This window comes from Quercus suber, unplaced genomic scaffold (assembly GCF_002906115.3).
Source record: "Quercus suber isolate HL8 unplaced genomic scaffold, Cork oak 2.0 scaffold_8, whole genome shotgun sequence".
Lineage (NCBI taxonomy): Eukaryota > Viridiplantae > Streptophyta > Magnoliopsida > Fagales > Fagaceae > Quercus > Quercus suber.
In genome coordinates this window covers 2,057,691-2,084,864 of record NW_027069474.1, presented here as the reverse complement: position 1 = coordinate 2,084,864, position 27,174 = coordinate 2,057,691, and the positions used below count along the sequence as shown (strand labels likewise).

Below are 27,174 nucleotides of genomic sequence, written 5' to 3'. Positions count from 1 at the left end.
GAAGATGCATAGACGATAAATAAAAAAATTGGCTCGCCTTATGACATGAAAAAGAGATAACCAATATTGGAATTTGTTATTCATAATGAAGTGTGAATGAGACGAATAAGACATCATAGCTGGGTTATTGTTCATGCGAAAACTACTGTCCTCTTTGTGGTGTTCATTGAAATGCAGTTCTACTTCCACAACAATGTGCTGCAAGCAGTTATCTTAAAGGAGTCAATGGGTTGTACTTCTTTGAGGTTCTAAGTATTTTAATTTTTACTCTTTCGATGTACAAGTGGTTTGAATGCCTTATGACAAAGCTTCGATATAACCTTTTGTGGACTAGGGTGAATTATTTGACTTCGTGGTTAAGAAAATGTGGTTCAATAATGTCCCAATTAAGAGGATTTCCAATGCTCGAATGGAGGAAATGTAAGTAACAACTAAAGATAGAAGCAAATAACTTAAGTTCTAAGTTACCAATTTCTAGGAACAGTTAAAACACTCACTAAATACTAAACAGTTCAAACTCAAAGAATAGTAAAAAGACTAACGACAACAACTAAGAATTTGCATCAAACTAAGATAAACCTGATTAAACTTAATAGCACAGTTTACGAGAAAGTTTTTACGGGCATGAACGCCTTATATGAAACTAAGAGAACCTCCTAAGAAACTAATATTAAAATGATCTCTGTTTAGATTAGTTCTCTAGGATGTGTGAGTGTCTTTCTTGAGAATGAGGCCTCCATTTATACTTGAGACTCACAATTGTCACCGGCTCCGGCTGTACTTATACTCTCTATTTCAAAAACTGTCCATTTCATGGTCCAAATTTTATGTTCTAGATCTAGTAACAATGTATGACACGTTTTTTCAAATTTTAAATGATATGGCAAACTGTACATTTTTAGATTTGTATAAACTAATCCATACCAAGAAATTGATGAAATGTGCAAGATTTGAAACGGAGATGATCTTTTCCCCTTCCTTTGGACTTGTATGACACTCGTTGTGATATTTCATATTTTGGAAAAATCGCCACCATGCAACTTGTCTTTATTTTGTGCACCAATGACTGCCATGAGAACTTGCAAATTTGCCGTGTACTTGTTCTTGCATCTTTACAAATGTAATCCCTCTGTGGCGCTACTTGTCATGCGGTTAATTGATAACTTAGTAAATTTAAACTATGCCAACACCCCTATGGTCACTCTCTTCTTTCTTCCTCAAGGGGAGAAGCCCATTGTAAGTCCTTTCTTGGTTCATAGATATGAAAAATGTATAGATTTTTTTTTTCAAATTCAGCGTTAGTTGTCCAGCACATTATATATATATATATATATATGTATGTATATATATAGCAAAGACATTTAACTTTTGGTTTTACTTATAACACTATGCCACATAAGTTTTTAAAACCTTAAAAATTATAATTTTACACATCATTATTCTAATATATTTTAAATTAAATTTAAATTTTATTTTATATTTGAACTCTCCATTAGAATCTTAGTATATTATATTTTCTTCAAGGAGTAAAATATATAATTCCATATACAAACACAATCATAATAAATGCTTAGTGCTAGAGTATACAGTTCCATATATAGCAATAGAGCGATTACATTTGTAAATATACAAGAACAACCTATTTGGATTGCATGGGTTGCAAAAGACTAGCTGTGTTTTATCGATCCGATTGCATAAATGGTCCAACTAAACAACCAAACTAGTTTAGGTATTGATTTAATGGGTTATTGGTATGAACATTTGGACTAGGCCTGGTCTATAACTATTGTCTAAACTCTCAAGTTTCTTAGGCTATCAGAAAATAGAAATTGGACCCATAAATTAGGATGTCATGAACTGAGTCCAAATCTTTTGTACCACTTTCCTTATTCCACTTTATGCGGTACAAATAAAAATATGACACTTGTCGACCTATTTAATTAAATGCTAAATTTATGTCATTCTTTTTTATTTCATTAACCTAAAATAAATAAATAAATAAATAAAAATATAAAACCCATCGATTAACCACCACCACCACAATTTCATTGGCACCATCAACACCTCCAATCATGGCTAACCATCATTGCCAAACCCTATGGTACATGGAATAGCAAGAGACAACAGAATTGACTAGAGAAGATAGCTAAGGAATGAGTTTAGTCTTATTGCAAACAAGAAAATGTATAAATTTATTAAATAGTTGGACAAGTGTTATGTTTTCATTTGTGGAGTATAAAATAGAGTAAGAAGAGTATTACAAAAAATTTGGATATGTAATGAAGTATTTTATACTAAGAGCAACTGCATCAGTTCTTCTAAAAATTTCCGTCTATTCTATACTAAAAACCTACTTTTTCTATTTTCTACTACCATGTTTTCAAAACACCCACATCAATTTATCTATTTTACAAATCTATTCTAATTAAATATTATTATTTATTAATACCCATTCTCTCTTTCCCTCATAATATATTTTACTTTTATCTCTCTCACCCGTTCCTCTCTTTCCCTCACTCTCTCCCTCACAGCTGCCTCACCCAACCCGCCGTCGCTGCCTCAGCCCTCCGCCGATTCGGCCTCCCTCTTGCTTTCACCTTCCCTCTTTCCTTTGTCCCTCCCTCTCTCCTCCACCACCAACTCTTCACCTCCCACCCCAACTAATGACAGCAATAGAAGATCCGGCAGCAACAATGGAAGACCCAATGACAGCAGATCGAGCGGCAGCAGTGGCAACAGATCTGGCGACAAATCCGACTCCGTCAGGCATTTCACGTGAGTTTTCCATTGAGTATGGTTTAGGCTGGGTTTTCCGGTGGGCTTGGATTGTTTTTGGGTTGGGTTTACCGGTGGGTTTGTCTTGATTTTTAGTTGGATTTTTAATTGCTTTTCCATTAATTTTGGGTTAATTTTTGTACTAGGTTGCGGTGTTTGGTGGTGGCGCTGGGTTTGGTGGTTGGGTGGTTATATTCTTCTTCCTTCTTTTTATTCTGGCATGTTGGGTTGTTGTAAATGTTGGGGAAGAGAAGCAGTTTGATAGAGGAGAGAGAAAAAAAGAATAAAAAAATCATTTACACATGAACAGTTACCGTGTATATATGCACGGTTACTGTTCATTTACACAACCATGTTGTATATTTGCAAATTTTTACACAGACTGATGAAGATGTTTTTTGGGTTAAAATGTGCAAATTTGAGCACTTTTTGCATTTTACACATTTTTGCAACCACTGATATGGTTGCTCTAATAATTTTAGTTTCAAAATAAGTAGCAACCAGGTTGGCTTGAGATATGTAACGTATGACAAGAGGAATTATTAAACAACTTAGACTTCAAGTCTAGGAGTTCTAGCTAGGTCCACTCATGTTAAGTAATTAGTGGTATTGGTAGGAGTCACAAGACCTCGTTATTTATCTGTCAAGTAACAATGATAATATGATATATCAATTTCTTGTTGTTTTGCTAAAACTTTTGACTAATTTTAGCACCAAATTCTAATTATTTTACGTGATAGATGGTGATTGGCTAGGAGTCATTTTTACATCAATCTTCCACTTTTTCTTGAACATTAGGTTTACGTAAAACTTACCCTTCCATAATCAAAATCATACACGTTGACATGAATTTCAATTAGCTTAATTGGTAAAATTAGTGTCTTAGTTTGATAATAAAAAAACTATCATCAAAAGCGGAGCTATAAAAGCATCCACAGCAGTGGAGCTAAAAATTTAGCTTTTTAGCTCCACCAAAAGTTATTTTATCTATTTTACCTACACATATGCTACAGTAGTAAATCTATTTTAGCTTTTAACACAATAAAATAATATAAACATAACAATAAAATAATATAACCACTACAATAAAATAATATATCCCACTACCCAAAAAAACAGCCACAGCAGCAACCACAACCACTCTACCATCAGCTATAGCCACAGCCCCAGCCACCACCACCAGTCCACAACAAGAAGGAAAAAAAAAAAAACCCACAGCACCACAAAACACGGCACAACCACCGCCAACATAGCACCACAAAAAAAACCCACTCTACTATCAGCCATAGCCACAACCACACCCACCACCAGTCCACAGGAAAAAAAAAAAACCCAAAACATGGTACAACCACTGCCAACACAGCACCATAAAACAAACCCATAGCCACAAATCAGACCCACAAATCACAAATCGAACCTGATGAAGCGTAAGTTCGTCAGTCAGCAGATGAAGCCAACTCACAGTTCATGTGTATGTCTTCTCAAAGATGGTCACCGGTGTGGTGCCTGCCACAACATCTTCGATGCCAAAATTAATACAAAGGAGCTTTATGAAGTAAAACAGAATAGCAAAATGGTAGCAAAATTATTTCAGTATTTTCTCATACCTCCTGTTGATATCGTGAGGGCCTTATATATGTTTTTGCAACTCCTAGCTGTTGAGGTAGTTATGGTGGCCTTGATGTTCCTTTTGGTAACGTTTTGTGCTGTGTAATATGACTTTTAATGTGCTCTAACAGCTCATACAGCTGGCCCCGTAATCGCTTCGGGTGTAATTAGCTGCATTGAATGGCCTAGTTATCTTCGTCAGTGATGCAGGTATTTGTTTAATTCGTCTGGGGATGTCCTCATCTATAATTGTTGAGATCGTCTTTGGGAGATAAATTCGTCAGTCTTGTCAAAACCCACGCTGATACGACAAACCACCAGCAAAACAACCCACCACCACCACCATCTCCACCGTGACCCCTGAAATACAGCAACCCAAACGTCGAAACCCACCAAACCCAAATCTAGCTACCCAAACGTCGAAACCACACACCAATCTCAACCCCGATACCAACGCACACCGAAGCACAACCATGACCCAGCGACGGAGTGGAGGTGAGGGAAGCCACTTCTATCCATGAGGTCGGAGGCGATTGGCAAAGTGGGTCTGAGGCGATCGGCGCTGGGCAGGGGCTTGGGTCGATGGCAAGTGGATGAAGGAGGAGAAAGAAAAAAAAAATGGCGAAGGAGGATAAAGAAAAAAAAAAAAAATTCTAATCATAGTGTAAACACAAAATAAAATATATATATATATATATTTTACCTTCTCAAAGTGTACATCTATCTTTAGATGTGTACTGTAGTGTTGAAGCAAAAAATTTTGCTTATAACTCTACTGCTGTGTGCTTCTTTTGTTAGCAGTGGTGCTAAAAAAATAGCAATATATCTATTTAGCTGTGAGTGCTCTAAGATGAAACTAAATAAAAAAAAAAAATCCGTTGATACTATAAAGAAAAGAAAAGTGTTTTTCACGTTAGTGACCCACGTGATCAGAAAGTAAATGGAGACAAGAACAAAAGAACTGTCGAACTGTGTGTCATTGCTGGGACCCTCCTAGTCAATGAGAAGTCTAGAAAATGAAAGAGAGCTCAGAATTGGAAACACAGAAAACAAAACAAAACAAAAACCAAATAAATAAAGATGGAGAAGGCTAAGGAGTTTCTAAAACTGAGTTCGGAAGAATCGGAGAGCGTGTCGCGACTCACCATCCATCCTCACCGAGTCGGCCAGGAATCGAGTTTCTACGAGGACTTTGCCCTCCTAGGCATCCGGGTTGACAGGGTCGAACCCGGCTTCGTGGCGTGTACTTTCAGGGTCCCTCCTCGCCTCACTGTAAGATATCATTTCTCTCAACTCAACTCACTTTGCTGAACCACTTTCATTTTACATTTTTTGCTTTTATTTAAATTATATATATATATATATATATTTTTCTAATCTAATAATCAGTTTCTTATGTTAGAGCACTCACAACAAAATTGCTAAAAAATAGAGCTTTTAGCGACTCAAATTTTGGGCGCAATTTTCAGAGAGGGCTATAAATGACTAAATTCTAGTTCTTTTACTGATTTTTATTTTGTGAAAATTTATTTTACGGGTAACAAATTAAATCATGTAGGTTCAAAATAAGTAACAATTAAAAAAAAAAAAAAAAAAAGTAACAAATTGACCCATCAACCTATATTAGAGTCAAACTTTTCCCAAACATAAAGATGTTCCACCTAATTTGTACGTTTTGAAACTACAGTATTTAATTTGTTATTTTTAAAACAATGAGGAATTGTTTAGTTATATCTTATAAACTATAGGCTTTCAAATGTTTTGTTTTTGTTTAATTATTATTTTGATCCCTAATGATTTTGTTATGTGTCAAAATGGTCCCCAATATTTTAAATGTGTGAGACTTTTTAGTCCATAACGTTTTGGTATTATTTCAAAGTGGTCCATATCATTAGGTGATAGATAATAAAAACTAACTTAATAAACAATAATATTAAAATGAATTGGATTCAAGTTACATTTAGTGTAATTCGAAATAATATTACATCACCCAATAACTTATTATAAAATTCATATTTTGAAAATTTTATCGTTGAATTACATGTTTTATATGTTTTTAACATTTTTACCAATTTTTATGTTAATTGAATGTTATTTACTATTCAATTCATAAACTCATCTTTTATGCATTATTTTAAACTACAATTTAAACAATTGATTGATAACATGACTATTAATCTTTGATCACTATAAAAATTTATAAGCATAAAGAATATATGAAGATAATGCAATCTAACGGTAGATTTGTCAAAATTCGCACCCAATTAAAAAATATTGAATAGTATAACATTAGTTAAAGTTATACTAGATATAACTTGAATCTAACTTTATTAAAATATGAATTTTGATATCTCTGGATACCACATGAATATATATATATATATATAATGTTCAAATAGTGTGTAAAATACCTTGAACGTTTAGACCCCCAAATTATAAATTACCAATTCAAGTTTATTATCAAACAATGTATGTGCGAAATATGAAGATAAGCTAAAACAGAATTGATAAAACAATCTAAACCAAATAAAATCACAACCACGGCAAAAATTAAATGACAAAGATTAAGGGAAGAGAGATGCAAACACAAAGACAACACAGCAATGTGTTATCGAAAAAGAAACCAAAATCCTCGACGTAAAACCTCTCCGCTGCCCTCTAAGTAGTCAATAATCCACTAAAGAATGAAATTGAGATACATGAACAGTAAAAGACCCTCCAAGCTTAATCTACTCAGTGTATCTAAGCCTTCCAAGTTTCTTGCTTCAATGAGGTTATATCGAACTTTTGTCTTCTCTAGCTTACCAAATCCCGTTATAGCCCATAACATTAACTAATATCAATTGGTTCCTTCCTAATTGCTTTCCAAGTTCCAAATAACTTTCTCACTGATATGGGCATGGTGAGATAATGATTTAGCTAATGTACCTCTCAATAATGTATCAATGGAGAGGATGAAAGTAGAGGAATTTAGAGAAACAAGGATGAAGATTGTGGATGAGTTAATCTTGTTTTTCTTTAGCTTACCAGATCCCACTATAACCTATAGTATCAACTAATATCAATTGATCCCTTCAAAACTATTTCCCAAGCTCCAAATAACTTTCTCACTAATATGGGTATGGTGAGATAAGGATTTGACCAATGTACCTCTCAAGAATGTATTAATAGAGAGAATAGGAGTAGAGGAATTTGAAAAAACAAAGATGAAGATTGTGGATGAGTCAATCTTATTTTTCTCTAGCTTACCAGATCCCACTATAGCCTATAGCATCAACTAATATCAATTGGTCTATTCCTAACTGCTTCGCAAGCTTCAAATAACCTTTTCATTGATATGAGTATGGTGAGATAAGAATTTGGGTAATGTATCTCTCAAGGATGTATCAATAGAGAAGGTGAGAGTAGAGAAATTTGGAGAAATAAGGATGAAGATTGTGGATGAGTCAATCTTGTTTTTCTCTAGGGTTTTTCTCTCAAAATTCTCTCTAGAAGCTCTCTATAGTACGTGGGTATAAAGGGTATTTATACTGGTGTGTGTTTGGAATGTGAAAGATCAGTTTTTCCCAAACAGAGTGGTTTGGCAACTTGGCCTCGCGACTTGACTGAGTCACGAGCTAACTGTCTAGCCAGACTGGAAGTTTTGTGCTATAGTGCTCTAACTAGCGTGACTTTTCAGCTTCTTTACATGCTTCACACGTGTGTCTCCTTTCACGGCTTGCCAGTCGCGAGGCCCTGTTGAGTGCACACTTTTGAGCTTTTTTTCATACTTTCTCACACACTACCTTTACATGATTCACACTTAAATACAGAGTTTCTAAATGCTGAATTACAAGCAAATTGACATGGAATAAAGCCAACAAAATGGTTGATTAAATTCAACCTTACAGCCATGCACTAAAATCCCTAACTTGATTGCCAGAGAACATTTGAGATTGAAATACCAAGAATCAACTAAAGAGCACAGAGAGAGGATATTTTATAAGTGAGATTTTTGGGCTGTAAATGGGTGGAAAATTTCGGTGTTGTGTGGTTGTGGTTACAATTGCAGTTGCAATTGTCTTTTTTTTTTTTTTTTTTTTTTTTTTTTTTTTTTTGTGGTTACAATTGCAGTTGCAATTGTCTTTTTTTTTTTTTTTTTTTTTTTTTTGTTTTGGTTCTAGTTGAGACCAAATGGGGATCCATACTGAAGTTCCTAAAGCTTTTGCTTTCTTGAATTTTACCATTGTGAATTTGTACCTAGCCACATATATAAAATATGAATTTTTTTTTCTTATACAAGATAGAAATTCTACTTTAGCCTAATCTAAGTGTATATGTATATGAAACTCCTTTCTAGACACTTGAACCTTGGCCCTTACCCTCACACTCCACAAGCACTTATATTTGTGAAATAACCATTACATCAAGGGTGTGCGGTGGTTGCAAAATTTGGCTCCAACTACCAATGAGAAGAAGACATTAGTTATTGTCATATGCATTCATGACTCACTTAACCCAACTAATCTAATGAGTTATGTGCAATTTGATTTGTAATTGATATTTCAAGTACTTGTTGTTCTTTGGAGCGATTTCAAATTTTGACCTTCCCTTTTGTTGATTTTGACCTTCATTTCTTGGACAGACACAGTTTGGCTCCTACTACCAATGAGAAGAAGACATTAGTTATTGTCATATGCATTCATAACTCATTTAACCCAAATAATCAAGTGAGTTATGTGCATTAAAAAAGACAGAATACATGTTATTTTCCTATTAGTGATTGAAGGCAAACCTTTTTCTCGGACTATTTTTTTTTTCAACACTTTGTTTTTGATAATTACTAGTTGGTAACATGTGTCGTTGAAAAGGTTAACATAATATGATTTTTTTTCTTTTATTTATTTATTTATTTTTGTCTAAATATGAATTTGATAATCATGTTAATTATTAATATACATTTATTATGATTTTATTTATATATGAAACTATATATTCTAGTATTTGCACATATTATTATTGTCTTTGTATATGAAATTATATAGTCTATTATTTAAAGAAAATATGATGTAGCAAGATTCTAACATAGAGTTTGAATATAGATTATAGATTTTATTTAAAAAACCATTGGATGAGTGATTTCTTCTTTCCTCTATTGTTACTCGACAAGATAAATCAATACAAAGAGAGGGAAAGAAATGAAACTAAGGTCTAAGAATGGAAGAAATTTAAAGTGTTTTTTTGTGGTCTTGATCATGGAGCTAGGCTTAGGGATTTAAGATCCTAATTTTGGTGAGTTATTTTAAATAGGTTTTCACTTTCTAAAAATAAATAAATATATAAATGCCACATGTCATCCAAATTTTTTTTTTTTAAATTAAGACCACATGACATTCCATGTTGGATCAAAATTAATATTACTATTAGTCACATCAATATTTTTCTTCTACAATTTAATAGTTGAGACTAGTTTGACACAAAACCACAAGATTAGGGACTAAACATTGGATTTTTTTTTTTCAAAATAACACCAATTTTCAAACAATTTTGTTAGTTAGCATCATTTCCAAACTATATAGGAAACTAACATCTCAAGTATGTAAGATTCGAGTTTACTGTAGCAACTCGAGTATCACAGACTTGATTTTTATGAAAATTCACATGAAAATCGAGTCTTACAGACTCGAGTTCCACAAAAGAAAACCTAGAAATCAAAACTTGAAACACAGCATGGGCAGCTCAGATGGAGAACTTTGGTGATAGATCAAGAACTAGAGAGAAAATCAACAAGAAGAATGAGGAAACCCACCCAAAGACCCCGAGAGCTTGATTTCAATCGCTGCCGCTGCCGCCACCTAGGTTTGATCTCTCTAGTTTGTTGTTTTTATCTTTGTGGTTTGGGTTTCGTTAGAAAGATCTCTTTGGTTTGATCTCTTTGTTTTTTGTCTTCGTGTTTTGGGTTTCTCTATTTGATCTTTCTCTCTTTCTCTCTTTCTTCTTCTTCTATTTTTTTTTTTTTTTTTTTTTTTTTTTTTTTTTTTTTTTTTTTTTTGTCTTCGTGGATTTCATGGTTTGATCTTTGTTTTTTGCTTGTTTGCTTGTGTACGTTTGTGTGTTTCAAGTTTTGATTTCTGGGTTATCTTTTGTGGAATTCGAGTCTCACAGACGAATTTCATAGAAATCGAGTCTGTGATACTCAAGTTGTTACAGTGAACTCGAGTCTCAAATAATTAAGATATTAGTTTCCTAAATAGCGTGGAAATGATTCTAACTAAGAAAATTGTTTGAAAATTGGTGTTATTTTGAAAAAAAAAAAAAAAATCCCTAAACATTTACTGAACTCATATGCTAGAGACCAAAACGGTAATTAAACAATTTTTTTACCCTTTTAAATTATCAGAATCAATAAAAAATTTCTCGAAAAAACAATCAATAAAAAATGAAAAAAAATTTATATGGGATTGGTATTTGCAGGATAGGACCGGAAAGTTGGCTTCAGGTGCAATTGCAAATATTGTAGATATAGTTGGCGGTTGTGTAGTCCATGTAGAGGGTCTCCCCATTAATGTTTCAGTGGACATATCGATCTCATTTCTTTCAACTGCGAGGCCTGATGTAAGCTATCCTTCATTTTAAAACATCTTCAAGTGTTTAACATGTATTTGGTTGATTTATATGTCTTTTAATTAGACTGCATGTGTTGTCATAAAACAATCTCTAGCTTTATTACAATTTGGTGAACAATCGTGAGAGAACCAGACAATAACAATGTTAATGAGCCAACATATATATACATTGCCTCAAATATGCATTTAAGCATGAAAACGGCTTGTGTCCAGTGCATCAGAGTACTGAACACGTTAAGATATGGAAACATGTCCACATCCTAACATGTCAAGTGCACTGATGCACTAGACACAATCTCAACATTTAAGCATGTTCTTAAAAATTAAAATTTTGGTTTAGAATATGGTCCCTAGGTGCTGACATTCAATTCTCAAGTATTCTACCTTTCAATATGAAGGACAAATTGAATAATTTGGCAATCCTATTGGCTTTTCTAGAGTTGGAACTTGGAAGAGAAAAAACTCATAAAAGTAAATAAGGCTTTTAGTTCGCATTGAGAGCATTTTCGCAGCCTTTGGCTTTAGATTTGTTTTTGCAATTGATCTCCCTATATGGCGAATTGCAGGATGAGTTAGAAATTACCTCAAGGGCTTTAGGTCAGAGAGGTGGTTACTTTGGAACAGTCGTGGTTATAAGGAACAAAACTACAGGGGAGATTATTGCTGAAGGACGCCATTCATTGTTTGGTAAACATTACAGCAAACTCTAAGCTCTGGATCCATTTCACATCAGTGTTATGAAAGTTGACAAATGTGTTAGTGTTTTTATGTTGTGGGCTAACATCGTCATTGTCTTATGTATTTAATAAAACATGAAACATGGATTAGTTGGAGTGTATTTTAGTGACACAATAATAGGTAGCGATCACCACATTGTTAATATTGGGTCCTTTTAGTACACCTTATAATTATTTAGTATGAATTTTTAATTAATTATAGACAACCTTTAATTAGATGAGTTTGCAATTTTAGTTCTCAAATTAAAAACGGCCCAATTCTCTACTTGCTATAGTATTTGTTTGGGCCATTAAAACCAAGACACTCTAATACTCTCTCACCCTTATGTACACCATTTTTTTTGTCTTGGGTTTGACCCGAATGTGTTTGGCAATTGGCTGCTTTGGCTGAATATGGAGAGAGAGGGTTGCAAGGGAAGAGGTGTAACTAATTTTCCTCTCTCACACACACTTCATTCTCAATGTTACTGGAACTTGTGGACTTCTCTTTTATTCTATTTTCTAATCAGGTGTGTAATGCTTTATCTACTCCTTTATTTTGTTACAAATTTATGCTAGTTGGATTATATATATTGTATCCAAGTTACACCTAGTGTAACTTTAAATAATGTTACACCACTCAATATTTTTTAATTGAATGTGAATTTTGAGAAATCCACTGCTAGATTACATTATCTTCATATATTCTCCATGCTTATAAAATTTCGAGATGATCAAAGATTAATAGCCATGTCATCAATTAACTATTTAAATTCAAGTTTTTGTAATTTAAAATAATACATAAAATATGAGTTTATGGATTGAATGGTAATTACATCCGATTGACATGAAAATTGGCATGCACGTTAAGAACATATAATTCAACGGTGAGATTTTCATAATATAAATCTAATAATAAGTTATTGGGTAGTGTAACATTGTTTAAAAACGGTGGATTTCTCAAAATTCACATCTAATTAAAAAATATTAAGTGGTGTAACATTACTTAGAGTTATATAAGGTGTAACTTGAACTTAACTCATATGTGTATATATATATATATATATATATATAAACATTTGACTTTTGGTTGACCTTGTAATGCTGTACCACATAAGTTTTTAAAGCCTTACAAATTACAATTTTACATGTCATTATTCTAATATATTTTTAATTAAATTTAAATTTTATTCTATACTTGAACTCTCCATTAGAATCTTAGTATATTATATTTTCTTCAAATAGTAAAATATATAATTCCATATACAAACACAATCATAATAAATGCTTAGTGCTAGAATATATGATTCCATATATAGCAATAGAGGGATTACATTTGAAAAAGATACAAGAGCAACCTATATGGATTGCATGGGTTGCAAAAGACTAGTTGTGTTTTATCGATTCAATTGCATAAATGGTCCAACTAAACAACCAAACTGGTTTAGGTATATATTCAACTGGTTATTGGTATGAACAATTGGACTAGACCTAGTTTATAACTATTGTCTCAACTCTCAAGCTTCTTAGACAATCAGAAAATATAAATTAGACCCGCAAATTAGGATGTCATGAAGTGAGTCCAAATTTTTTGTACCATTTTCTTTTGCTCCACTTTTTGTGGTAAAAATAAAAATATGACCCATGTCGACCTATTTAATTATATGCTAAATTTATGTCAATTTCACCACCACCACCACCATCCACCCTTACCGGTGTCAATTTCATTGACACCATTAACACCTCCAATTGTGGCCAACCATCATTGTCAAACCCTATGGTACATGGAATGGCAAGAGACAACATAATTGACTAGAGAAGGGAGCTGAGGAATGAGTTTAGTCTTATTGCAAATAAGAAAATGTATAAATTTATTAAATAGTTGGACATGTGATATGTTTTCATTTGTAGAGTATAAAATAGAGTAAGATGAGTATTAGAGAAAATTTGGGTACGTAATGAAGCATTCTATATTAATAATTTTAGTATCGAAATAAGTAGAAACCAGGTTGGCTTGAGCTTAGGGGTGGCAAATAAGTGGGTTGGGTGTTTAATTACCCATTTATCTATTTATGGCACATTTATATATAAATTAATTATCCATTACTAACTCAACTCATTTAATAAATAACCCACTCATTTAACCCAATATGACCCAAATATTTCTAAAACTACTTGAATGCCCTCTTGACCTCCAAAATTACCAAAATACCCTTAAATGCCTAAAATGACCCAAATACCCCGACACTTCCAACATTACCAATATACCTTTGGACATCCAAAATTATCCCCAAAATCTCAAAATTGAGCAAAATATCGCCAGTATCTCAAAAATGAGCAAAATACACATGAAACCTCTAAAATGACCAAAATACCGCTGATATCTCTAAAATTACCAAATATACTAAAAAAAACTAAAATGACTAAAATATCCCTAAAATCTCTAAAAGGAGCAAAACCCATGAAACCTCCAAAATGATTGAAATACCCCCAAAACTTGTAAAATTACCAAAATACCTCCTAAACCTAAAAAATGATTGAAATACCCAACCTAAAAAATGATTGAAATATCCCCGAAATCTATAAAATGACCAGAATACTCTCAAAACCTTTAAAATAACCAAAATACCCCCAAGATTTTTAAAAAAATGACTGAAATACCCCCACAACCTAAAAATTACCAAAATACCTCATAAACCTAAAAGATGACGAAATACCCCCTAAACCTAAAAAAATGACCGAAATTTCCCTAAAAATTACTAAAATACCTTCGAAATCTAAAAGATGACAAAAATTCCCCTGAAACTTAAAAAAGTATCAAATTACCCCATAACCTAAAAAATTACCAAAATACCCCCGAAACTTATAAAATTACCAAAATACCCTATAAACTTAGAAAATGACTGAAATACCCTGAAACTTAAAAAATAATTAAAATATCCCCAAAACCTATAAAATGACTAGAATACCCTCAAAACCTTTAAAATGACCAAAGAACCCCCCAAAACCTTAAAAAAAATGATTGAAATACCCCTGAAACCTAAAAATTACCAAAATACCCCCTAAACCTAAAAAAATTGCCAAATTACCCTATAAACTAGAAAATGACTGAAATATCCCCGAAACTTATAAAATTACCTCAATATCCCCTAAACCTAAAGTATGACCAAAATACCGTTGAAACCTAAAAATGACCAAACTACCTCCAAAACCTAAAAATGACAAAAATAGAGGTTTGGGGTATTTTGGATGTTTTGAGGATATTTTCGACAAATTAAAGTTTCAAAGAGTATTTTAGACATTTTATAAGTTTTGAAAGAATTTCAGTAATTTTTTAGGTTTGAAGGTTAGTTTGGTCATTTTTTAGATTTTAAGGTTATTTCTGTCATTTTTAGATTTTTGGGCTATTTTGGAAAATTTCTAGGTTTCAAAGGTATTTTGGAGGCTTGATCCGTTGAGCTTTAAAGATTTGGGTTTGTTGGAGTTTATGGAGGCTTTTTAGCTTAATTCCAATAGAATTTCAAATAACTCGAACAAGAGATCTCCTTGACTTTGATTAGAAGAAGGATTGAACGGTCTTTACAACAAATCTCTAGTTTTGAGCTTATTAGAGATTTATTGTCCTTCAAGTTCTTAAAGCCCTTCGAATGTTCTTCAAGTTCTTCAATGTTTCTTGAGACGGAATTTCTCTAGAGCTTGGGCCTCTTGAAAACTTGGTCTTCAAAATGAGAGCATTGAGAGGGGATGTCCTCTATTTATAGTGATTTTAGAAGATAAATTCCACTTTGAATTGATATACTTGAAAGTATGTAATAGACTTTTGATAGGCCCAAATTCTTTTTGGAGACAATTATCTCTATTTATCTATTTTGATAAAGATAATAATCAATAAAGATAAATAATTATCTCTATTTTATTTATTTTAATAAAGATAATTATCTATCAATTTTGAATAGAAAATTTATCTTTATTTTATTTATTTATAAAGATAATTATCCATAAATTTTGAATAGGAAATTTATCTTTATCTTGTGGACCAAATGACACGTGGCAAATTTCAACATGTCAATGTAATATCAGTTTGGGTGACATATGTCATCATGTAATTTAATTAATTTAATGACATTAATTTAGAATTTGCCACTAAATTTTGATGTGGCATTTTATGATTGGCTTAAAATTTTTGCCTCTTACAGTCGTGTAGTAACAGGCTTTTAAGAAGTGTTGTATCGTAGCGAGTTTTAGAGATGCCGCATCGTAGCAAGCTTTAGAAATGCTGCATTGTAGCAGGTTTTAGAGATGCCGTATAATAACAAGCTTTGTAAGAAGGTTTTGTTGGGCCTTAAATGATTTTGGGCTTTTTGTGAAGATAATGTAATTTTGTGGAAAATCTAAGTTGGATAATATGTGAGATATAATGGGTAATATTTGTGAGAGCCCAAGGTAATTTATGAGGTTTTATATAGGAAATATTTGTGGGAGCCCAATAACATGGAGACTATTTGAGTAATAGATGGGAAATATTTATATGGGCTTAAAATAATTTATGAGCTTGTGTGGGTATTTTTGTGAGTGGGTTAATAAAATTAAGGATCGAAAATTTGTACCTCAACAACTTCAAGTCTAGGAGTTCTAGGTCGATTCATGTTAAGTAATTGGTGGTACTGGTAGGAGTAACAGAACCTCATTATTTATTTGTCAAGTAACAGTGATATATCAATTTCTTGTTGTTTTGCTAAAGCTTTTGACTAATTTTAGCACCACAGTCTAATTATTTTACACGATAGATTATGACTAGCTATGAGTTATTTTTACATAAATTTATCATTTTTTCTTAAATGTTAAAATCACGTAACATTTAGTGTCCGTTTGGGACAAAGTGAAAATTTTAGCTTATTTTTACTTTTATTCATAGTCCCACTGCACTTTTTAATTTCATTCATAGGTTTAATTGTACTGCTAATTTTTACTTTTATCGACCTTACTCTCAGCAAAATGTTTCCAATTTCAGCTATATGCAATCAAAATCAGACACGTTAAGACCATAAAGAAAAGAAAAAGGTTTTTCTCATTAGCGACTGGCGTGATCAGAAAGTCCACAGAGACAAAAACAAAAGAACTGTCGAATTTTGTGTATCATTGCGGGGACCCTAGTCCCTATATATTCTAATTGCGGTGTTCCAATGAGAAGTCTAGGAAATGAAAAAGAGAGCTTGGAGGCCAAAATGGGTAACTAGACATAACATTCCAACTATATAGTTAGTAAGCAATGTTTACAAACTATATTTTTTACTAGCATCTCGAGTTTATGAGACTCGATTTTGGCCTATAAATCGAGTCTTTGAGACTCGATTTCCATGGTCTGATCACGTCTGATATGGCATCTTTTTCCACATGGCGACCATTTGGAAATCGAGTTTTTAAAACTCGATTTATAAAGCAAAAAAATTTAAAAAAATTTTAAGTCTCAGAGAGAGAGAGAGAGAAAGAATCCAGAGAAAGCAGCTCTTAAGCTCAAATACCCATCTTCAACCCAAACCCTAAATCTCAAAAACCAAGTTAAGGTTTACCGTGGACGAAGGAGAGGCCTAGGGCTCGAGCGGCCCCTGGGTTGCACTTGCGTGGCCTGGGCATCTGGTGGTTGTGGTGGTGTTTTTGTTTCTTGGATTGAAGCATGAGAAAGAGAGAGCAACCTTTTTGGGTTTCTTTTCTTCTTCGGCTTTTTTTTTTGGCTCTAATTTCTTTGTTTCTTTGTTGGTTCTGATTTCTTTGTTTCTTTGTTGGTGTTGTTTTGTTGGAGTTCTTTTTTATCTCCTTATAAATCGAGTCTTAGAGACTCGATTTCCAGGTGGACGCCACGTAGAAAATGTGTCAATTCAGACCCAATCAGAACATAAAAATCAACTCTCAAAGACTCGATTTATAGATCCAAAATCGAGTTTCTTAGACTCGAGATGCTAGTAAAAAATATAGTTTGTAAACATTGCCTACTAACTATATAGTTGGAATGTTATGTCTAGTTACCCATTTTGGCCGAGCTTGGAATTGGAAACCTAGAAAACAAAACAAAACAAAAACCAAATAAAGATGGAGAAGGCCATGGAGTTTCTAAAACTGAGTTCGGAAGAATCAGAGCACATGTCACGACTCACCATCCATCCTCACCAAGTCGGCCAGGAATTCAGTTTCTATGAGGACTTTGCCCTCCGAGGCATCCGAGTTGACTGGGTCGAACCCACCTTTGTGGCCTGTACTTTCAGGGTCCTTGCTCGCTTCACTGTAAGAGATCATATCTCTCAACTCAACTCACTTTGTTGAATCACTTTCATTTTACATTTTTTGCTTTTATTTAAATAATCAGTTTTTTTTTTCCTAATCAAATAATTAGTTTATTATGTTAGAGCACTCACAACAAACTTACTAAAAATATAGCTTTTAGCCACTCAAATTTTGGGCGCAATTTCAATTCTACTTCTTTTATTGATTTTTATTTTGTGAAAATTTATTTTACGGGTAACAAATTAAATCATATAGTTTCAAAAATAACAATTTAAATTGGAAGTAAAAAAAAAAAAAAAAAAAAAAAAGTAACAAATTGACCCATCAACTTTATTAAAACCCACATAAGTTTAGAGCCAAACTTTTTCCAAACATAATGATGTTTCACTTAATTTGTTACTTTTGAAACTATAGTGTTTATTTTTTTTTTTTTTTTTTTTTTTTTTTTTTTTAACAATAAGGAATTGTTTAGTTATACCTTATAAACTATAGGCTTTCAAATGTTTTGTTTTTGTTTAATTATTATTTTGATCCCTAATGTTTTTGTTATGTGTCAAAATGGTCCCTAAGATTTCTAATGTATGATACTTTTTAGTCCATAACGTTTTGGTATTATTTCAAATTGATCCATATCATTAGGTGGTGGATGATAAAAGCTAACGTGATAAGAATCAATAAAAAGAGAGGGAAAGAAACCATAAAGAGTTTGAATATAGATTACAGATGTTACTAAAAAAACCATTGGATGAGCGATTTCTTCTTTCCTCTATTAATTGTTACTCAACAAGATAAATCGATACAAAGAGAGGGAAAGAAATGAAACTAAGGTCTTAGGATGGAAGAAATTTGAAGTGTTGTTTTGTGGTGTTGATGGAGCTAGGATTAGGGATTTGAGATCCTAATTTCCGTGAGTTATTTTAAATAGGTTTTCATTTTCTATATATATATATATATATAGATGGCACATGTCATCTGATGTTTTATTATTATTATTATTTTATTTTAAAAATTAAGACCACATGACATTCCATCTTGGATCAAAATTAATATTACTATTCACGTCAATATATTTCTTCTACAATTTAACAGTTGAGATTAGTTTGACATAATACCACAAGATTAGGGACTAAACATTTACTAAACTCATATGCTAGAGACCAAAATGGTAATTAAACTTTTTTTTTACCCTTTTAAATTATCAGAATCAATAAAATATTTCTCAAAAAAAAATCAATAAAAAATGAAAAAAAAATTATATGGGATTGGCATTTGCAGGATAGAACCGGAAAGTTGGCTTCAGGTGCAATTGCAAATATTGTAGATATAGCTGGCGGTTGTGTAGTCCATGTAGAGGGTCTCCTTTAATGTTTCAGTGGACATATTGATCTCATTTCTTTCGACTGCGAGGCCTGATGTAAGCTAGCCTTCATTTTAAAACATCTTCAAGTGTTTAACATGTATTTGGTTGATTTATATGTCTTTTAATTAGACTGTACATGTGTTGTCATAAAACAATCTCTAGCTTTATTACAATTTGGTGAACAATTGTGAGAAAACCAGACAATAACAATGTTAATGAGCCAACATATACATTGCCTCAAATATGCATTTAAACATGGAAATGGCTTGTGTCCAGTGCATCAATTTACTGAACACGTTAAGATACGTACCCATGTCCAAAACTAAACATGTTAAGATATGAAAACATGTCCAAAATTGGACACGTGACCATATCCTAACATGTCAAGTGTACTGATGCACTAGACACAATCTCAACCTTTAAGCATGTTCTTAAAAATTAAAAGTTTGGTTTAGAATATGGTACCTAGGTGCTGACATTTAATTCTCAAGTATTCTACCTTTCAAAATGAAGGACAAATTGAATAATTTGGCAATCCTATTGGCTTTTCTAGTGTTGGAACTTGGAAGAGAAAAAACTCAAAAAAGTAAAATATAGGCTTTAAGTTCACATTGAGAGCATTTTCGCAGCCTTTGGCTTGAGATTTGTTTTTGCAATTGATCTCCCTATATAGCAAATTGCAGGATGAGTTAGAAATTACTTCAAGGGCTTTAGGACAGAGAGCTGGTTACTTTGGAACAGTCGTGGTTATAAGGAACAAAACTACAGGGGAGATTATTGCTGAAGGACGGCATTCATTGTTTGGTAACATTACAGCAAACTCTAAGCTCTGGATCCATTTCACATCAGTGTTATGAATGTTGACAAATGTGTTAGCGTTTTTTTATGTCGTGGGCTAACATAGTCATTGTCTTATGTATTTAATAAAACATGGACTAGTTGAAGTGTATTTTAGTGACACAATAATAGATAGCGATCACCACATTGTTAATATTGGGTCTTTTTAGTGCCCCTAGTATGAATTTTATTTGTGGGTTCTAGTTAACTCAACTGGTAAAGTCTCTGATAGATGAATAAAAGATCTAAGATTCAATCCCGTCTACATCAAAAACTAATTGGTATCTTAGTCTGATGATAAAGAACTATCATCAAGAATAAACGTAATAGGTTAAAACTTTCTATAAAAAAAAAAAAAAAAGTATGAATTTTTATTTAATTATAGACAACCTTTAATTAGATGAGTTTGCAATTTTAGTTCTCATATTAAAAACGGCCCAATCCTTTACTTGCTAAAGAATTGGTTTGGCCCATTAAAACCACCATTAAACCAAGACACTCTAATACTGTCTCACCATATGGCGTATATATACACCATTTTTTTTTGTCTCAGTGTGACCCGAATGTGTGTGGCAATTGGCTGTTTTGGCCGAAACATGGAGAGAGAGGGTTGCAAGGGAAGAGGTGTAACTAATTTTCCTCTAACACACGCTCCATTCTCAATGTTACTGGAACTTGTGGACTTCTTTCTTATTCTAGTTTCTAATCAGGTGTGTAATGCTTTATCTACTCCTTTATTTTGTTACAAAGCTATGCTACTCTGACTTAACTCCAAGGGAAAAGCCCAAGAGGTAAACCCGATCAAGAAGTGTGCTCGGCCCAAGGTACGATTGCAGATGGAATGTCAGACTAACCAATAGAAACAATTAGATTCACAACCGTGGAAATTTGGGCGGGGAACCTCCAAGGATCATAACTAAGGTAATCCCCTTGAACCTTCTTCCTAAGGTCATCAAGATACCTTGGATAACAATTCTTTCCTTAGATATGATCGTCCTTCTTCCACCTTTTCTTCCGAGGGACACGGCAAAAAAAATGCAAAACCTAATGAAACAGTCATCTCCGCATTAATGAGACCCTTTATTTAATGTCAGCCACATTGAATGCTGAATGACTTGCCTAAACAATGGAAGCACCCCCAAAAGTCTTCTTTCATAATCATGAAATGGCAAAATAAAATCTTGATGGGACAAGTATCTCCCAAATCTAGCTGAGAGCTAGACAACTAAAGGATGAGAGAAAGTGACTATAAAAGGAGGAGAGCAACAGGGGAGGTGGTCTAAAAAGAAAAAGAGAGAGTTTAAACTAGAACTAGAGAGTGTTAAGAGAGATTTTCTTTTGAGTTTTTACCCTTTGAATCCTTCTCATGTATCTCAGAGACATTGTTCCTTCATATATGAAAATTGATTTAGTCTACATCTATCTTTATCTTACTATTTGATCTTTTCATTGTGGGTTTTTTCCCATCTTTTAGAAATTAATTGTGTAGATCAATTACTTCCATCACAGTTCGCTTTTTGGGTGTTTTTGACCCCTACAGTAGTGATTCTAGAGAGTTTAAAGATTCTCTTATCCACTTTAGTTTTGTAGATTTTTGATGAAGTTATTCTATCAACATTTGCAAATCAAAAATTATAGAGAACAGTAAATAGACTTAGTATTATTGAATGTGTGATTGATGTAGTAAATGATTGTTAATTATCACACTGAGTAATACTAAGAACACAATTTTCTTCACAACTTTTGCCACAACTTGCTCACGTGGTAAGTTGTGAGTGGTAGAGTTGTAGACACTTTTACTCTACCACTCACAACTTGTCGCCTAAGCCACTATGTTTGGTCTATAATTTTATGCTGGCCTTGTGACATTAAAGAGAGATACCCAATGCCCCAGTGTTGGATTTTGTGATTCATTGACAGCGAAGTGTGAGTGAGAAGAATTAGACACCATAGGTGGACTATTGCTCACGCAAAAACTAAACCCCTTTTGTCATGTTCATTGAAATGCACTTCGACTTCGATCCCAACCATGTGCTGCAATGCTTCACTGCATCTCATACTAAGCAAAGCTTGTATTGAACCCAAAAAAAGAAAAAAAAAAAGAAAAATACTTATGAATATGAGTTTCTCATTCAACCGCAAATGATTCAAAAAGAGAACAGTTGTAATTTTCAAAGTTTAGAAATGTCAAAAGTAACTAATAGTTCATTAAGAATCTTGCAGCTTAATTAGCATGTTTTGATGTTTCTAATGGAGAAGTCCAAAGCTCATATCCCTCTTTTTTTCGGTATCTTAGAACTAAAATTTTAGTCAGATAAGTGTATAGAAGATTTTCAAGGACAAGATTATGAAAACTCACCAGTACGAAATTTGGTGTAAGGACAAACCTACATACAAAACTCAATCCTCATATAAAGAAAATTTGGTGAGATGTCTATGTTGTTATGATTTGACGTGCCCATTCGGGGGAATGAATATGCTTAGGTAAAAGTTCAGTGGTTGGCCCACAAAGGACGAAGTCCAAATTGGTGTGCTTCCCAACTACAAAACTATATCTCTCCCAGTCCCACGGTGAAAATAAGAAACTGAGGCACCTGGCCCATTGACCTCTTCACCTGGGTTTGATGCAGTTTTAATCTTTCTTCTTCTTCTTTTTTTTATTTTTTTTTTAATTTTTTTAAAGAGTTTTAATCATGTTTTGAACTTTTCAGAGTATAATTTTTTTTTCTTAAAGATTAAGTTACATTTTTGTCACTCAAATATAACATCTATACCATTTTAGTCCCTTAATTTTAAAAGTTTTAATCAGACCAATTCATTAATTTTAAAAATGAAAATAATTTTATTCGTAAGTGGGGATTATTCAACTTTGGACCCGCGTGAGGGGCAGATTAGCTGAAAGGCCACACATTATAATCATATTATCATAACTTTTTTTTTTAAATCATTTTAAATGATAACTATTATTTTTAAAGATGAAAAAAAAGAAAAAAGAAAAAAAAGATGGAGAAGGTACTCCACTAGATATTGATTCTATACATGAGTAACAGTGAGTCTTGTAACTCAATTGATATAGATATAAATATAGATAGATATATGTGTGTGTGCGCGGCGCGCATTTTATAATACCTTAATTTCACACAATATGCATCCATGGGGGACAAAATCTAGCCCGCGGTGAGGCCATGGATTAGAAGTAAAATGTTTGTCACAATCTATTTATAAATAAGTAATAGGAAAAAAATACTTCACAATGGAAAACTCAAACAGTTGATTTCCTAGATGACATATTTTTCAGATAAATCTATAGTATTACAATAGGAAATTCTCTCATTCCCGTGGTATCACACTCTTTCTCTCTATTAAATATCACATATCTTTGCATTCTCTCTCTCTTTTCCCTTCTTTTCCCAATCCCCTTTTCTTGCCTATCTCCCCTTTTTTATAGGCACATTCTTTGCTCTTATCTTTACAGCTGTCTTGTTGCCAGCTAAACTATCAGGGATCTTTTTCTTTACTTTATCGGTTTCCTCCTCTCCTTATCTTGGAGCTCTGACTTTTAGCGGGTGTTTGTACTGTTCAGGCTATCTCATATGCATTTAATGCGGCAAAAGTTAGGTGAGACTCCCTCATTAATGCAGAGGTACAAATTCTTCAATCTTTTTGTGTGTTCTGAAAGTTTCCCATGGTTACAGGTGTTTTCTAGAAGTCATATGTGGATCATCTGTGCACCACGCCTCGGGTAGGCTAGCTTCTTACCTTTTCCACAGGAACTACTTTCTCGTATTGCTCTTCTCTATCATGATACTTGGGATGATCCAACTTCCTTTCTTCCATAGTTTATTGCCCTCTAGGCCTTCCTTCTAATACATAGGCTAGGCCCAATTCGTTCCCCGTGGCCCAATTACTTTTTGGGCTTAAGGCTTGGATGGGGACTCTTTCACTCCCCACGACATCCATTATATAACTTAAAAATAAAATATTCATTTATTTTTTTATCTATTCTATTATCTAATTTTAAGTAAATTAATAAAAAAAAACTATTTACATATGAATTTTGATTAACCCTTGATATATATATATATATATAGCTTTAAGGCTTAATTAATCACCAATGTATATTTGTGGGGCCTGTGGGCCTGGTAACCTCGACCCACTTCACATCTGGCCCAGGGCCCATGCCGAGGAAGAAGTATTGTACGAAGACGATGTATGAAGACCTAAGCTCTTAGAATCCCTGCCGAGGATATCCCTGTCCTCGGCAGATCGAGACTAACCCCAAGTGGTGGGGGGGGGGGGACGAGTTTAGGAGAGGTTGTCACCTCTACAATAAATGCGCTCACCTAACCCTGGCCACATTAATGGAAATATGACTCCTGGACTAGATAACCTTGGTCACTGTAAATCACTTGAGTACTGATAGTACAGTTGATGGGATGGACGGTCAGAAGGAAAGCACATGGATGATCAACAGATGGAAGAAAGAGAAGAGGGAGGGGGGGTATATAAGAAGAACCAAACAGAACAGGGGGGGGGGGAGGAAGAAAAAGAAAAAGGGAAAGTGAGGAAGCTCCTCAGATGAGTGCCGAGGAGCGACCTTAAGGAGCTGCTTGGATGCCTCGACCTCCAATGGTTGGAATTTTTGTTTTTAGAGTTGCCTGTCTGTTAGGGCCTAATTCTTCATCCCACTCTTTAAAAATGTATTGTTTGGGCTTGTTGGGCAAGAAACCCATCCTTTTTCTGGGTCCAATCCAAACTGAGTCCTTACAATATTTAAATAGAAACACCTTGAATTTAATAATTAAAAACTATCCAAAATAATATTTGAAATCATATTTAAGTGAAAACCTCAATTCAGTAATAAGAACAATCTAAATTATTAAAAAATTTTAAAATAATGACAAATTTCGCAAAATCCAAACACAAGTGGTAAAACCCAAACACTCCCAAATTTTAAAGGCGTAATTTGCAATTTACCCAAAAATTAATGACAAATTCAAATCCCATAAATTTGAAGCAAAGCTTACAAATTTTGTTTCATGATATTGGCAAAAAATAATATACAAAAAAAAAAAAGAATAAATCATCTTATGCATTCTAAAAACAAACATATTTATTGCACTCTTTTAATAAGTTATTACTTGTGTGTGTGTGTGTATAAGATATTTATTTTATATATAATTTCGAAATTGTTTTTTAAAATGAATAAAAATGTTTAATTATCTTAACTCAACAAAAATAGTTACTAATTTACTTCTTCAAGGTGGGCTTCATATAGTCAACCAGCTTGGTTCTTCAATTTTAGTATTTTATTTTCTCAAAAATTTCTCTTTAATGTATATTCATGGAAGAATATATGTTACCGATTAAAGCTCTTAAAATACATATTGCTAATCACAATGAAATACCATATCAAACCCTGAAAAAAAAAAAAAAAAATAGCGATCATAAACTTTATCAAAAAAACACATGCAATAAAATCAATGTCTTACAAAGAATAAGAAAATTAAATACAAAAAAAAAATGTTAATTCAAGGACATGGTTTCAAATTATTGGGAAACATCCTTTAGCCATATGTGTACATCGTTTTCATCTTTAACAAATCTAGTTGGTTCGTTTGATGCCTCAAGAACATGAGTTCAAATCCTATTACCAAAAAAAAAAAAAAAACAGTTACGAAGAAGAAATTGAGAGAATGAAGTCTGATATATGTGCAATGTTAGCAAAAAGATTGAAGGAAGAAACAAAAGATAACAACAACTAAGTTTTAAAAATAAATGAAGAGTCCTATCATACTTGGTTTGTTGAAGTAGAATCATAGAAAGAGTCCTATTATAGAAAGAGTAGTAATTAACAAAAGAAATTGATATAGAATTTTTTTATACAAGATAAAAATTCTACTCTAGTCTAATCTAAGTGTATATGTGTGTGAAATTTCCTCTCGAAGACTTGAACCCTGTCCCCTTACCCCTAACACTTCACAAGTATAGTGGAGTGATCATTACACCAAGGGTATGCGGTGATATTTGATATAAGATTTTAAGATATAGAGAAATGGTGCAGATTCATTAGACTTTTTTTTATAAATGTTTTCTTAAATCCACCGAATGGAGAATACTACACTAAAAAAAAGTCACTACTTTAAGAATTAGATTACACCATTAGACGATTCTAAAAAAAAAAAGGATTACACCGTTAGACTCTTTTTTTTTTTTTTTTTGTACAAATGTTTTATAAAATCCACCGAATACTACACTAAAAAAAGAGTCACTACTTTAAGAATTAGTTACACCATTAGACTTTTTTTTTTTAATAAATGATTTCTTAAATCCACCAAATACTACACTAAAAAAAAGTCACTATTTTAAGAATTAGATTACATTATGTCTAACGTTGCTGCAATTTAAGATGGGCGGAAATGCATTTTTCATCCCTACATTTTAACCTGATTCCCATCTTGATCCCTACTTTTTACTTTTACTATATTTAGTTCCTATTTTGAAAAACATCATCCATTTTAGTTCCTACTTCAGTTTCCTAACGAAAATATCCTATGTGGCCGATGAAGTGCACTATTGGCACTTAGAACGCCTACATGACCATTAAAATAATAATAATAAATTATAATTTGGCATTTAAATAATGCCACATTACCATTTTAATATTTTTAAAAACGAAGTCATTCTTTTTACTTTTCTTTAATTATTTTAAGATAAAATAAAATTTTAGTTATTATTTAATTATTTAAATAATAATTAAATAATTAAAATAAAACTTTCTTTTCTTTCTTTTCATTATTTTGTTGGAAGATCATGTTTGTGTTTATGTTCTTTGTGATATTCCCATGACGGTTCATGTTCATGTTTATCATGTCTTTAGTAAATTAATCCTTATTTTCTTTTCTTTGTCTTTCTAGTACTTTCTTTATAACCATACACCAACCATAATCCAAAAATCAACATACACCCACCAAAATTCAAAACCCAGAAATCA

At 32.8% G+C, this 27,174-nt stretch overlaps 2 protein-coding genes across 2 annotated transcripts; both read left to right on the top strand.

Moving 5' to 3' along the window:
• Positions 1 to 5,396: 5,396 nt before the first annotated feature.
• On the top strand, positions 5,397 to 11,941 carry LOC111993876 (uncharacterized). Its single transcript, XM_024025704.2, has 3 exons — positions 5,397 to 5,655; positions 10,837 to 10,977; positions 11,555 to 11,941. Exons 1-3 carry the CDS (start codon positions 5,464 to 5,466, stop codon positions 11,696 to 11,698), a joined length of 477 nt encoding a protein of 158 aa, XP_023881472.1. The 5' UTR covers positions 5,397 to 5,463; the 3' UTR covers positions 11,699 to 11,941.
• A 126-nt stretch (positions 11,942 to 12,067) lies between these two features.
• On the top strand, positions 12,068 to 20,438 carry LOC111993854 (uncharacterized). Its single transcript, XM_024025673.2, is given in 5 exon segments — positions 12,068 to 12,234; positions 16,716 to 17,983; positions 19,259 to 19,341; positions 19,343 to 19,397; positions 20,027 to 20,438. Coding segments are annotated over 4 exon segments (504 nt in total). The 5' UTR covers positions 12,068 to 12,234; positions 16,716 to 17,791; the 3' UTR covers positions 20,201 to 20,438.
• Positions 20,439 to 27,174: the final 6,736 nt, after the last annotated feature.